Source organism: Hemitrygon akajei, chromosome 7 (genome assembly GCF_048418815.1).
Source record: "Hemitrygon akajei chromosome 7, sHemAka1.3, whole genome shotgun sequence".
In the NCBI taxonomy this organism is placed as follows: Eukaryota; Metazoa; Chordata; class Chondrichthyes; order Myliobatiformes; family Dasyatidae; genus Hemitrygon; species Hemitrygon akajei.
Genome location: NC_133130.1, coordinates 174,700,388 through 174,715,030, shown reverse-complemented (window position 1 = coordinate 174,715,030; position 14,643 = coordinate 174,700,388). Strand labels below are relative to the sequence as shown.

At 43.6% G+C, this 14,643-nt stretch overlaps 1 protein-coding gene and 1 long non-coding RNA gene across 6 annotated transcripts in view; one reads left to right on the top strand and one right to left on the bottom strand.

The window, feature by feature from the left end:
• Positions 1 to 14,643, bottom strand: part of ralgps1 (Ral GEF with PH domain and SH3 binding motif 1) — a 726,899-nt gene that overhangs the window by 126,736 nt on the left and 585,520 nt on the right. For all 5 annotated transcript variants that reach the window (XM_073052641.1, XM_073052645.1, XM_073052644.1 and 2 more), the window contains one exon: positions 403 to 470. In XM_073052641.1, coding sequence (XP_072908742.1) covers positions 403 to 470 — 68 coding nt within the window. The remainder of the gene's footprint in view (positions 1 to 402; positions 471 to 14,643) is intronic.
• LOC140731193 (uncharacterized) overlaps positions 1 to 14,643 on the top strand; it is a 140,591-nt gene that overhangs the window by 49,927 nt on the left and 76,021 nt on the right. The gene's annotated exons all lie outside the window — the stretch shown is intronic.

Here is a 14,643-nt window from a genome sequence, read left to right as displayed (position 1 = left end):
TTGATGGAGAATGAGGAAGATTCAAGGAGCCTCAAAAGAGCCTGACAAGGTTTCCCACATACCAAAGAAGGCCCCCGGAAAGAATAGAGCAGAGTACGCGGAACATCTTGTACTCCGCACTCCATGGAAGAGACTGAGGACTGCCATGCAGTGCGGAGAAAGGCAAGCTGTTCAAAGCACGGCTCATTGTGTGTGCTTTAATCATAGTACGTTGGGTGTAATCTGACTTGTGGGACCAAGGAATTCCAATAAATAAGGTAGATGGGACATGTAGAAGTAATTGTGTGTGTGCTTTCTGATACATTGCATGCCAAGTACGAAGAGTAAATTTTCGGGTGTCATGATTACTCAGACTCACGGGCAAGGCAACAAAAGTCCCCGTTTATTAAACCCTTCGCTTACCTGCAAGCTCCTCTCTGGAAGAGACCAGGCGGGGAGAACTATTTCCGGCTTCTATCTTCAAGGATAACCTGTGTATCAGTGGGTTGGGGGGGGGGGGGTGAGTGGGGGAAGAAGAGAAACACACGAATTCAGTGAAGTTGTATTAGGCACAGTGATTACAGATAAGAAAGACACAAAATTGTTCAATTTCTCCCCAAGGACCAAGCAGAAAGCTCACTGTTTCTCTTAAACATGCTAATTGCAAAGACATTTGCTGAACTTCAAGACATGAAACAGAAGACACTAATCAAACATCAGTAATATGTACCAGAACCAGTGGATGGTTATTAGAGTTACAGTACTAAACCTGTGGTTTATGATCTATACCAAGTAAAATTCAGGGTTAAACTATTTATTTTGGATACAAAGGTATGGCTATTGGAGATGCATAAACATTTTTTGGTCTGGCTTCTTAGCACGATTGTCTCATTGAGAGTATTTCCAGAAGCTCTTTCTCCGCAAGCTTTGCACATACTAAACGATTACTGCTTGCTAATGGTATATTAGCTTTTATTATGAGAGGGCTGCTCGGTCTCTGTGGTCTGGGAGGGAAGACTCTTAGGATAAGGGTGTGGGAATATCATTTGGGACAAACCTAACGTGAAGTACACACAGAGGCCACTTTATCAGATGCACCTGAATACATGCTTATTAATGCAAATATCTAATCAGCCAATCACGTGGCAGCAACTCAATTCATAAAAGCATGCAGACATGGTCAGGAGTTTCAGATCAAACATTAGAATGGGGAAGGAATGTGATCTTTGACCGTGGAATGGTTGTTGGTGCCAGATGGGATGGTTTGAGTATCTCAGAAACTGCTGATCACCTGGGATTTTCACGCACAACAGTCTCTAGAGTTTACAGAGAGTGGTGCGAGAAACGAAACAGAATCCAGTGAGTGTTGGTTCTGTGGGTGAAAACACCTTGTTAATGAAAGAGGTCAGAGAATGGCCAGACAGGCTCAAGTTGACAGGAAAGTGCCAGTAACTCAAGTAACCAGGTGTTACAACAACGATGTGCAGAAGAGCAACGCTGAACAAACGTCACGTCAAATCTTGAAATGGGTGGGTTACAGCCACAGAAGACCATGAACATACACTCAGTGGCTTCTTTATTAGGTTTAGGTAGTATCTAATAAAATGGATATTGAGCATTAGTGGCCACTGAGTGTATTAGATACAGGAGGCAACTCATAAAGTGACCATTGAGTGTATCATCCATTGAGGATGGTAAACCTATTCTCGGCTATAGAATAGAATTAAAAGTGGATTGAGCCAAATGGGTGCTAGATTCACTTTCTTTCTTTTAAGAATATGGAAAGTTTGTTTGGTTAACTATTAACAAGCATCCAAACCCAATATTGAGTGTTTAGGGTGTCCAATCCGTGAATGATGGCAGCACATTCTGAGGGCAGATGCACTGGAGTGCATGTCCTGAGTGACAGGAGGCAGGAGGCGAGGGTGGAGGGTTAACAAATGCAGCACTGTGAAGTTAAGGTGGGAACTCTCATTGAGCAAGGTCCTTTCGCTAACCTGGAGCTGAGATGAGATGAGATTTCTCTCACACACACACACACGCAATTCTAAAACTGTAATGGCATGCTGGCTGTTCTGAAAAATATGGCAGAACATGCAGAGGGAAATATAAGAAATGGCAAAGAAAAGGGAAGCAGTTTATTGTAGAAATACTAAAAACTGATGGGCTGACTTTGAATCTGAAAGTAGCTTACAATATAGTGCTCTGGTTTATATTAGCTGATTCTTACTAACGTCAGAACTAGATTCTCTCTCGAGCTGTTTGGTTTATGGGTTGGGAAAAGGGAGGTTTACATAGTGTTTACACAGTTACCAGAGCAGAGGGATTGGCAATTCCTCCCCTCTGCTTCATTCCGATGTTCCACACCAGTCTCCCACCCCACAGTTCATTCATTCTTTGATTCTCTCGTGGCTATTGAACTTCCCATTCCATAAATCAGTCTCATTCAACACTTCCACATCATATTCCCCATTCTTATCACTTCCTCAGTGAAAGGATTTCCACCACAATCCTTGTTGATTTATAGGTGATCCCTAAATATTTGGATTTCATCCAACATTGAAAGCATCTGCTCTATATAACTCCTTCCAAATGATGTCCTTCCTGAGTCACCTTTCAACTTTCCACCCTTCTATGGTGACAGAGGATAACCAGTCCTTCTACCCAACCACACAGTGCTGCTGTTTACCATTCCAAATCTCTATTTACCATTCCATGTGGCCATTTACCATTCCACGTCTCCATCTACCATTCCATGTGGCCACTTACCATTCCACGTCTCCATCTACCATTCCACATCTCCATATACCATTCCACGTGGCCATCTACCATTCCACGTGGCCATCTACCATTCCACGTCTCCATCTACCATTCCACGTCTCCATATACCATTCCACGTCTCCATCTACCATTCCACGTGGCCATCTACCATTCCACGTCTGCATCTACCATTCCACGTCTCCATCTACCATTCTACGTCTCCATTTACCATTCCACGTGGCCATTTACCATTCCACGTCGCCATCTACCATTCCACGTCGCCATCTACCATTCCACGTCTCCATCTACCATTCCATGTCTCCATTTACCATTCCACGTCTCCATTTACCATTCCACGTCTCCATTTACCATTCCACGTGGCCATTTACCATTCCACGTGGCCATCTACCATTCCACGTCTCCATCTATCATTCCACGTCTCCATCTACCATTCCACGTCTCCATTTACCATTTCACGTGGCCATTTACCATTCCACGTGGCCATTTACCATTCCACATGGCCATTTACCATTCCACATCTCCATTTACTAGTCCATTCAACATGGCCATTTACTATTCCACATTGCCATTAACCAGTCCACGTCAATATTTACCAGTCCAGTCCATGCTGCCACTTATCAGTCCATATCATCATTATCCGTCTCTGGTGACATTTTTACAGTTCATGTCACCATTTACACTCCACTCCAGTTTACCTCTTCTTTCCTCATCTCAATTTGAACTATTGTTCATGGAGAAACTCCCTCCTCCAACATCATGGTGGTATGGATAACTTTACTTACCACAGAACTGAACACAACCTATGGGATCACTTTCAAGAACTCGACAACTCAGGCTCTCGGTATTATTTATTTATTATTATTATTTGCTTTATTAAAGTATTTGCAAAGTTTGTCTTTTTGCACACTAGTTGCTTTTCATTCTTTGTTAATGTGCAGTTTTTCATTGACTCTATCGTATTTTGTTCTTCTACTGTGGATGCCTGCAAGAAAATGAACCTCAGGGTAATATATGGTGACAAATCCTTTGATAATAAATTTACTTTGAATTTGTAGGAATATTAAGTCTTTAGGGATTGCTTTTATTTTCTTCTGAGAAGGTTGAACTTTGAACATCATTCCAGGCTGTAGAAAGTCTTGCTTTGGCAAGAACCAAAGGGAACTCTACTTGCACCTCTTCCAGGGACTCAAGGTGATCTAACCTACTTCTCATTTTGTAAAGAGCAATTTCAGAGAGTCAGAGAGTAAGATGGCATGGAAACTGACCCCTCTGCCCAACTGGTCAATGTTGGCCAAGGTTTGCCTCAAGCCAGTCCCAGTTTAATTGTCAATCACCTCTGACCCTTCTGGTTATTGGTACTTCTGAGGGAAACAGTTTCTACTGTTGCAGTATGGACCAAACTCTTGTGGATTTAAACACGACTTAGAGATTTATTTAGAGATACAATGCAGAATAGGCCCTTCCAGCTCTTCGAACCACACCACCACAGCAACCACCGACAACCCCAAATTAACCCTAATGTAATCATAGGACAACTTATAATGACCAATTAACTTACCCAGTATGTCTTTGGACTGTGGGAGGAAACTGGAGCACCCAGGGAAACCCAGGCATTCCAGGGAGAGGACGTACAGAGAATGCCAGAATTGTGTCACGATGCTCGCAGGCAACATCAGAACCCAAGTGCAGAGGAAAGACTGACTCTGACATAGAGACGATGATGAGTTTATTCATAATTTCAAAAGAACATGGGTGGCTTGGCCAAGCGACACCGGGAGAAGTAACATTCTCAAAACTAAGACCCTGCGATTAGCGCTAATTGGGCATCTGTTTAAATAATACAAGTAACACGGAATCCCTGAGTCCATCACAAGCTTAAGTGAAGGTACCAGAAGTCTGCATTAAAACAGCGAGTCGGTCGAGAAAAACACAAGGAACTCTAAATGATTAACCAATACAGGCACTCCAAAAGCCTTGGAGCCCAATGCTCTCCGGGGCCCTCCACAGGCCCAAAGAATTCATTACAATCAAACTCCTGAGTTGTAATGGTGTCCCACTAACCACTATGCTACTGGGCGCAGGTATGCTCTTCATCTTCTCCGCTCAAAGGGTGTTACAATGGAGCAACTAATTGAGCCCCTGCCTCACCGCACCAGAGACCATGGCTCAATCCTGACCTCGAGCCTGCCTACACAGAGTTTTGTGTTCTCCCATGTGGATGTCTCATTTCCCTTCAGTATTCAAATTGTTCATAATGTTTCAAATGCCATCTCTCTGGCACTACGTTCCTCCTTAGAACTCCTGGAGAATAAAGATGCATATCTGAGGCTCCTTTTCATTGACTACAGCTCAGCCTTTAATACCATCATTCCAAATAAACTGATTCCTAAGCTCCGGAACCTGGGTCTTAGCACTCAGATCTGCAGCTGGATCTTCAACTTCCTCACAGACAGGACCCAGGCTGTAAAAATAGGGGACAAGCTCTCCTCTACAATCAATCTGAGCACCAGTGCCCCACAAGGCTGTGTACTCAGCCCCCTGCTGTACTCACTGTACACCCATGATTGTGTAGCCAAGTTTCCATCAAACTCAATATACAAGTTTGCTGATGACACCACAATTGTAGGCCGTATCTTGGGTAACGATGAGTCTGAGTACAGACAGGAAATTAAGAACCTGGTGGCATGGTGAGAAGACAATAACCTATCCCTCAACGTCAGCAAGACGAAGGAATTGGTTGTTGACTTCAGAAGGAGTAGCAGACCGCACGACCCCATCTACATCGGTGGTGCGCAGTTGGAACAGGTCAAAAGCCTTAAGTTCCTCGGGGAGAATATCACAAATGACCTGACTTGGTCTAACCAAGCAGAGTCCGCTGCCAAGAAGGCCCACCAGCACCTTTGTTTCCTGAGAAAGCTGAAGAAATTTGGCCTGTCCCCTAAAACCCTCACTAATTTTTATAGATGCACCGTAGAAAGCATTCTTCTAGTGTGAATCACAACCTGGTATGGAAGTTGTCCTGTCCAAGACCGGAAGAAGCTGCAGAAGATCGTGAACATAGCCTAGCATATCACACAAACCAATCTTCCATCCTTGGACTCACTTTACATCGCACGCTGTCGGAGCAGTGCTGCCAGGATAATCAAGGACACGACCCACCCAGCCAACACACTTTGTGTCCCTCTTCCCTCCGGGAGAAGGGTCAGGAGCTTGAAGACTCGTATGGCCAGATTTGGGAACAGCTTCTTTCCAACTGTGATAAGACTACTGAACGGATCCTGACCCGGATCTGGGCCGTACCTTCCAAATATCCGGACCTGACTTGCACTACCTTACTTTCCCTTTTCTATTTTCTAATTATGATTTATAATGTAAATTTTTATTATATTTACTTCGATTTGTACTTCAGGGAGTGCGAAGCGCAGAATCAAATATCGCTGTGATGATTGTACGTTCTAGTATCAATTGTTTGGTGACAATAAAGTAAAGTGAATTAATATCAGAGAACGTATACAGCATAAAACCTGAAATTCTTACTCTTGACAGACATCCACAAACCAGAAATCCCAAGGAATGAATGATGGAAATATCAGAACCCTAAAGCCCACGGTCACCCTCACATATACCGATCCCCTCCCCGCTTCTCCCCACCATTAGCAAAAGCCCCCAAAGGAGCCATCAGATACTACAGTCAGTAACCCAGCACTCTGATATCTCAGACAGGCTCCCTCTCTCTCTCTCTCCATTGAGGGACAGAGAGATCGCTCCTGCAATGATGAGAGCTAAGACCAGCAACTCCAAAGATATGCAGGCTGGTAGGTGAATTGGCTGCTGGAAATTGGTCTAGTCTGTTCGTGAGTGGTAGAATCTCAGGGGGAGGGGTAGATTAAGGGAATATAGGGTGAATTAAAAAATAGGATTAATGTACAATTAGCGTAAGTAGGCAGCTGATGGATTAGATGGGCTGAAGGGCCTGTTTCTGTGCTCTACATCTCATTGAGAGAATCTGAAGCTCTTGCATCTCTCCTTATAACTGTATTCCCTTACCCCAGTGCCATTCCCAAGTTCCCCTTTCACACTCATTACTTAGCAGTTCAAACTTCAGATGCAGATAGGTTATTTTCATTAAAACCTCTGTGGAAAAACTGCTGACATGAGTCAACTAATCTCACGATGCCAGCAGGCACATTTGCTGAAAACATTATTGGCTCCTACTGCATCCCAGTGTGCCAAGTGGAAACTATCAAGAGTACCAAACAAACTGCTTGACTGGAAACCAAGAGAGGTTGGTTACATTAAGTATTGGATTATGTCAGAGTTACTTTCCCCAAGTGGTAAGGGTGATCAACACCTCTACCCACTAACCCACCCCTCCATATCCCCATCACCACTATGTTATCATTTCCTGCCACAGTTACTGTGGTGAACTACATATACCTGTCTGGACACGCCCCCCCTGCTGACTGCTCCTGTGGCTCCTCCCACAGACCCCTGTATAAAGGCAATGGGAGGCACTGCTCCTCCCTCAGTCTCCAGGATGTTGTGGTCACTTTTGCAGCTAATAAAAGCCTATTGTTTGCCTCCCATCTCCGAGAGTTATTGATGGTGCATCAGTTACATTATGTACAGATATTCCTGTGCCTAGCATCATTTTATGGACACACAATCAATCTATGTACATACGCTATCTTATGTATTTATACTTATTGTGTTTTTTATTATCATGTTCTTTATCTTTTTTTCCATCTTGAGCTTTACCGGATTTGGAGTAACAATTATTTTGTTCTCCTTTATACGTGTAAACTGGAAATGATATTAAACAATCTTGAATCTTGAATTAAGGGCTTTTGTGTTCTATAGTTGAATAATTCATCTTACTAGACACTGAGAGCCTAAACCTCTCTGTTTCAACAACTTGCTTCGATGTGCGGGGTGCGGAGTGGGTGAGAGGGTGGAATCTGTCTGGACTGCTCTTAATGAGGACAGGAGGCTTAATTATGTGAGATTTATGAGAATGTTCCTGGGAATTAAAGGGTTAACGTATGAGGAGAGTTTGGTGGATCTGGGCCTAGACTCACTGGAGTTTAGAAGAATGAAGGGGGATATCGCTGAAACCTTCTAACATTGAAAGGGCTAGATAGAATGGATGTATAGAAAGGAAGTCTAGGACCAGAGGGCACAACCTCAGAATAACCATATATAACCATATAACAATCACAGCACGGAAACAGGCCATTCCGGCCCTCCTAGTCCGTGCCGAACTCTTAATCTCACCTAGTCCCACCTACCCGCACTCAGCCCATAACCCTCCACTCCTTTCCTATCCATATACCTATCCAATTTTACCTTAAATGACACAACTGAACTGGCCTCTACTACTTCTACAGGAAGCTCATTCCACACAGCTATCACTCTCTGAGTAAAGAAATACCCCCTCGTGTTTCCCTTAAACTTTTGCCCCCTAACTCTCAAATCATGTCCTCTCGTTTGAATCTCCCCTACTCTCAATGGAAACAGCCTATTCACGTCAACTCTATCTATCCCTCTCAACATTTTAAATACCTCGATCAAATCCCCCCTCAACCTTCTACGCTCCAATGAATAGAGACCTAACTTGTTCAACCTTTCTCTGTAACTTAAGTGCTGAAACCCAGGTAACATCCTAGTAAATCGTCTCTGCACTCTCTCTAATTTATTGATATCTTTCCTATAATTCGGTGACCAGAACTGTACACAATATTCCAAATTTGGCCTTACCAATGCCTTGTACAATTTTAACATTACATCCCAACTTCTGTACTCAATGCTCTGATTTATAAAGGCCAGCGTTCCAAAAGCCTTCTTCACCACCCTATCTACATGAGACTCCACCTTCAGGGAACTATGCACTGTTATTCCTAGATCTCTCTGTTCCACTGCATTCCTCAATGCCCTACCATTTACCCTGTATGTTCTATTTGGATTATTCCTGCCAAAATGTAGAACCTCACACTTCTCAGCATTAAACTCCATCTGCCAACGTTCAGCCCATTCTTCTAACCGGCATAAATCTCCCTGCAAGCTTTGAAAACCCACCTCATTATCCACAACACCTCCTACCTTAGTATCATCAGCATACTTACTAATCCAATTTACCACCCCATCATCCAGATCATTTATGTATATTACAAACAACATTGGGCCCAAAACAGATCCCTGAGGCACCCCGCTAGTCACCGGCCTCCATCCCGATAAACAATTATCCACCACTACTCTCTGGCATCTCCCATCTAGCCACTGTTGAATCCATTTTATTACTCCAGCATTAATACCTAACGACTGAACCTTCTTAACTAACCTTCCATGTGGAACTTTGTCAAAGGCCTTGCTGAAGTCCATATAGACTACATCCACTGCCTTACCCTCGTCAACATTCCTCGTAACTACTTCAAAAAATTCAATAAGGTTTGTCAAACATGACCTTCCACGCACAAATCCATGCTGGCTACTCCTAATCAGATCCTGTCTATCCAGATAATTATAAATACTATCTCTAAGAATACTTTCCATTAATTTACCCACCACTGATGTCAAACTGACAGGTCTATAATTGCCAGGCTTACTTCTAGAACCCTTTTTAAACAATGGGTTTAAAAATACGCCAATCCTCCGGCACAATCCCTGTTTCTAATGACATCTGAAAGATCTCCGTCAGAGCTCCTGCTATCTCTACACAAACTTCCCTCAAGGTCCTGGGGAATATCCGGTCAGGACCCGGAGATTTATCCACTTTTAAATTTCTTAAAAGCGCCAGTACTTCCACCTCTTTAATTGTCATAGGTTCCATAACTTCCTTACTTGTTTCCCACACCTTACACCATTCAATATCCTTCTCCTTAGTGAATACCGAAGAGAAGAAATCGTTCAAAATCTCTCCCATCTCCCTCGGCTCCACACATAGCTGACCACCCTGATTCTCTAAGGGACCAATTTTATCCCTCACTATCCTCTTGCTTTTAATATAACTGTAGAAGCCTTTCGGATTTACTTCCACCTTATTTGCCAAACCAAACTCGTAACTTCTTTTAGCTTTTCTAATCTCTTTCTTAAGTTTCCTTTTACATTCTTTATATTCCTCGAGCAATTCCTTTACTCCATGCTGCCTATATCTATTGTAGACATCCCTCTTTTTTCGAACCAAGTTTCTAATATCCCTTGAAAACCATGGCGCTTTCAAACCTTTAACCTTTCCTTTCAACCGAACAGGAACATAAAGATTCTGTACCCTCATAATTTCACCCTTAAATGACCTCCATTTCTCTATTACATCCTTCCCATAAAACAACTTGACCCATTCCACTCTCTCTAAATCCCTGCGCATCTCCTCAAAGTTAGCCTTTCTCCAATCAAAAATCTCAACTCTAGGTCCAGTCCTGTCCTTCTCCATAATTATATTGAAGCTAATGCTGTTGTGATCACTGGACCCGAAGTGCTCCCCAACACATACATCTGTCAGCTGACCTATCGCATTCCCTAACAGGAGATCCAACACTGCCCCATCTCTAGTCGGTACTTCTATGTATTGTTGCAAAAAGCTATCCTGCACACATTTCACAAACTCTAAACCATCCAGCCCTTTTACAGAATGAGCTTCCGAATCTATGTGTGGAAAATTAAAATCTCCCACAATCACCACCTTGTGTTTACTACAAATATCTGCTATCTCCTTACACATTTGCTCTTCCAACTCACGCTCCCCATTAGGTGGCCTATAATACACTCCTATCAGTGTTACTACACCTTTCCCATTCCTCAATTCCACCCAAATGGCCTCCCTAGAGGAGCTCTGTAATCTATCCTTCCAAAGCACCGCCATAAGATTTTCTCGGACAAGCAATGCAACACCTCCTCCTCTGGCCCCTCCTACTCTATCACACCTGAAGCAACTAAATCCAGGAATATTTAGTTGCCAATCACACCCTTCCTGCAACCATGTTTCACTAATAGCTACAACATCATAATTCCAGGTATCAATCCACACTTTAAGCTCATCCACCTTTCTTACAATGCTCCTAGCATTAAAATAGATACATTTAAGATACTCTCCACCTCCTCCTCTCTTTTCATCCCTAGCAATGCATTCAAATTTATTATCCTTTTCTTTCTTCTCCCCTACAACTTCGGGCTGAGCGCATCCCTCCTCCATCACCTGCCTGTCCTCCCTCACACACGGTCTACTTACTTGCTCTACTGGTGAACTAACCTCCTCTCCCATAGTTTCCTCAAATTGATTTCCGCCCCCCCCCATCTTACTAGTTTAAAGTCTGCCCCGTAGCCCTAGCAAACCTCCCCGCTAGGATATTGGTCCCCCCAGGATTCAAGTGTAACCCGTCCTTCTTGAACAGGTCACGCCTGCCCCAGAAGAGGTCCCAATGATCCAGAAACTTGAATCCCTGCCCCCTGCTCCAATCCCTCAACCACGCATTCATCCTCCACCTAATTCCATTCCTACTCTCACTGTCGCGTGGCACAGGCAGTAATCCCGAGATTACTACCTTTGCGGTCCTTCTTCTTAACTGCCTTCCTAACTCCCTATACTCTCGTTTCAGGACCTCTTCCCCTTTCCTAGAACGACATTCCTTTAGAACAGAGATGAGGAGTAATTTCTCTAGCCAGAGGGTAGTGAATGTGTGGAATTTATTGCCAGGGATGGCTGTGGAAGCCAAGTCACTGCGTACATTTAAAGCAGAGGTTGATAGGTTCAAAGGTTCATTTATTATCAAATTAGGTAACCATATACAACTCTGAGATTCGTTTTCTCCAGACAGCCATGAAACAAAGAAAGAACATGAAAGTTGTTCAGAGAGAAACATCAAACCCACCCCCCCCCACAAAAAAGAATGGCATCCCGATCATCAATCCCCAAAAACCCCTCCCTCATACAAAACACAAGAACGCTGGCCCCCTAACAACCCCTTTCCCGCACAAAAAACTAACAGAACGCAACAAGAACATCAACCCCCAAACCCTTCTCCTTGCACAACAAAACAGAAAAGAAACGAGCAAAAAAAACACAGAATATAAAAACCATAATTCTAAAAAAGTACACAGTCCATAAACGCGGAACTATGATGTCATCCTCCGGCATAACCAACATTCAATGAAAGATAGGCTCTTGATTAGTCAGGGTGTGGAAGTTACAGACAGAAAGGGTTGAGAGGGAAAATTAATCAGCCTTGATCGAATGGTGCAGATGACATGATGGGCTGAATGCCCAATTCTGCTCCTATTTCCTAGAGTGATATGATTTTATCTGAGACACCAGACCCACCAATGGGACGAGTTCTTACCACTGTCCAAGATGGACTTGAAAATAACTGAGTCATTACCAAAGATGAATATGACTCACATCTTTTCCGGGGTGATTCAGGATTGGCAAAACTAAAATAGCTTTGTCTGCCTTACCCACACCACAACAATGAATAAATGAAGCACAATTTAATTAAATCAATCTGTAAATGATGGAAATTCTCCACAGGGTCAGCCAATGACTGTGGAGAGGAAAAAAGAGTTAATGTTTCTGGCTGACATCCTTTTGACAAATGCCTATTCAGCATTTTTCATTCCTGTTTCAGATTTCCAGCATCCATAAGATATAGAAGCAGAGCCAGGCCATTTGTTCCATTGAGTCTGTTCGGCCATGTCATCAAGGCTGATCCATTTTCCTTCTCAGCCCTGATCTCCTGCCTTCTCCCTGTATCCCTTCAAATATACTCAATGACTTGGCCTCCACAGCCACCAGATTCCACAGATTCACCACTCGCTGGTTAAAGAAATCCCTCCTCATTTCTGTTCTAAATGGACGTCCCTCTATTCCGAGGCTGTGTTCTTTGGTCTTAGACTCTCCCAACATAGGAAACATCCTCTCTTCATCCACTCTATAGAGGACTTTCAACATTCGATAGGTTTCATTGAGATTCCCACCCCCTCATTCTTCTGAATTCAATGAGTAGAGGCCCAGAGCCAGCAAATGTTCTACATATGATAAAGTCTTTCAACCCCAGAATTGCTTTCATGAACTTCCTTTGAGCCCTCTCCGGTCAACACATCCTTTCTGAGATGAGGGGCCCAAAACTGTTCACAATACAGTAAGTAAGGCCTCACCAGGCCTTGCAAAGCCTCAACATTACATCCTTGCTTTTATATTCTGGCATCTGCTGTTGCAGGGAAGTTAAACATCTCACCTTTCACTTACAGGTTTGGAGATTATCCAAGGGCTCCCACTGTTTTAGAGGGAGATTGAACCTCACAGAGTGGTATGGTAATGTAGCCCTTAGTGCATCATTTTACAGTGCCAGCTAATTATCACCGATAGTTACAGTGCCAGCTAACTATCACTGGAAAGGAAGAATAAGAAGATGGGGGAGGGGGAAGAAGTAGTACAAGGTGGCAGGTGAAGCCAGGAGGGGGAGGGGTTGAAGTAAAGAGCTGAAAGTTGTTGATTGGTGAGAGTGGTAAAGAGCTGGAGAAGGGGGAGTCTGACAGGGGAGGACAGAAGCTCATGGAAGAAAGGGAAGGGGGAGGAGCACTGGAGGGAGATGATGGGCAGGTAAGGAGATAAGGTGAGAAAGGGAAACAGGAATGGGGAATGATGACAGTGGGGGGGGGGGGGGGTGGAATTACCAGAAGTTCAAGAAATCGATGTTCATGCCATCAGGTCGGAGACTAAGATGGCATATAAGGTGTTTCTCCTCCAACCTGAGTGTGGCCTCATCGCGGCAATCGAAAAGGTCATGGACTGCTACGTTGGAATGGGAACAGGAAGCGGAAGTCGAACTGAAATGGGTGGCCACTGGGAAAATCCCACTTTTTGTGAAGGATGGAGCGAAGGTGCTTGATGAACAAGTCTCACAAACTATGTTGAGTATCACCAATATACAGGAGGCCAAACTGGGAGCACTGGATACAGTAAATTATTGAGTTGTGGGCATGCTATATTGGCATCGGAGCAACGCACATGAAATGCTGGAGGAACTCAGCAGCACAGGCAGCATCTATGGAGGGGAATAATCAATCAACGCTTCTGGCCAAGACCCTTCATCAGGACTGGAAATGAACGGGGAAGAAGCATGGCGACACTCGAGAGCTGACCCGTACAACATGCAATCAACACAATTCTCTGGATATTTTGCTGTTTCGATGCGTGCCTGGCAAATAATGCTCATCTTCAGTGCCCATGACCAGAGACAGGAAATACTTGTTCCAACTGGTTTCGCTAATCTACGCTGTTTCTTGAAAGAAGGTTGAGGAAAGCCGGTCCAGGGACGTACCTGAATCTCCTTCTGTTCCTCCTCTGCGCAGCTTCTGTGTATACAGTGGAGGCCTCTAAACTTCCCACAGGACCGTTCAATGGCACTAACTCTGCCTGAATACTCATGTCAACCAGACTCCCCTCATAGCTGTAGCTACAGACACATATCAGTTACCTGTACCATGCAATACAAAACGGAACAACTATTTAAAACCACAGCTGACTTCTTTGTACTTGTGTTGGTTTTTAGCCTCTTGGGTGGAATGGATAACTAAAATATTATGCTAACGTGGAAGCTAAAAGGAATCAAGTTCACCTCTTTCTAGAGCCCTGCAGTGAGTTGGAGCCTGGCTTTAATCTGCAGTGCATAGAAGCTATGTTTAGGAGTGTTTGGGATTAGAATTAGACATGGAAACATTCACTAACATTAGGTCTCTAGATAAAATGTCTGCTATTCTATTCTGGTTTCATTAAGAGAGAACAGTGTATTTGCAGAGGAAATAGATGAAAGTCTTAAACTCATTTGCACCTTCCTCAAATCAAATTTTATTTAGCAATGCAACACACACTAAATGCTGGAGGAACTTAACTGG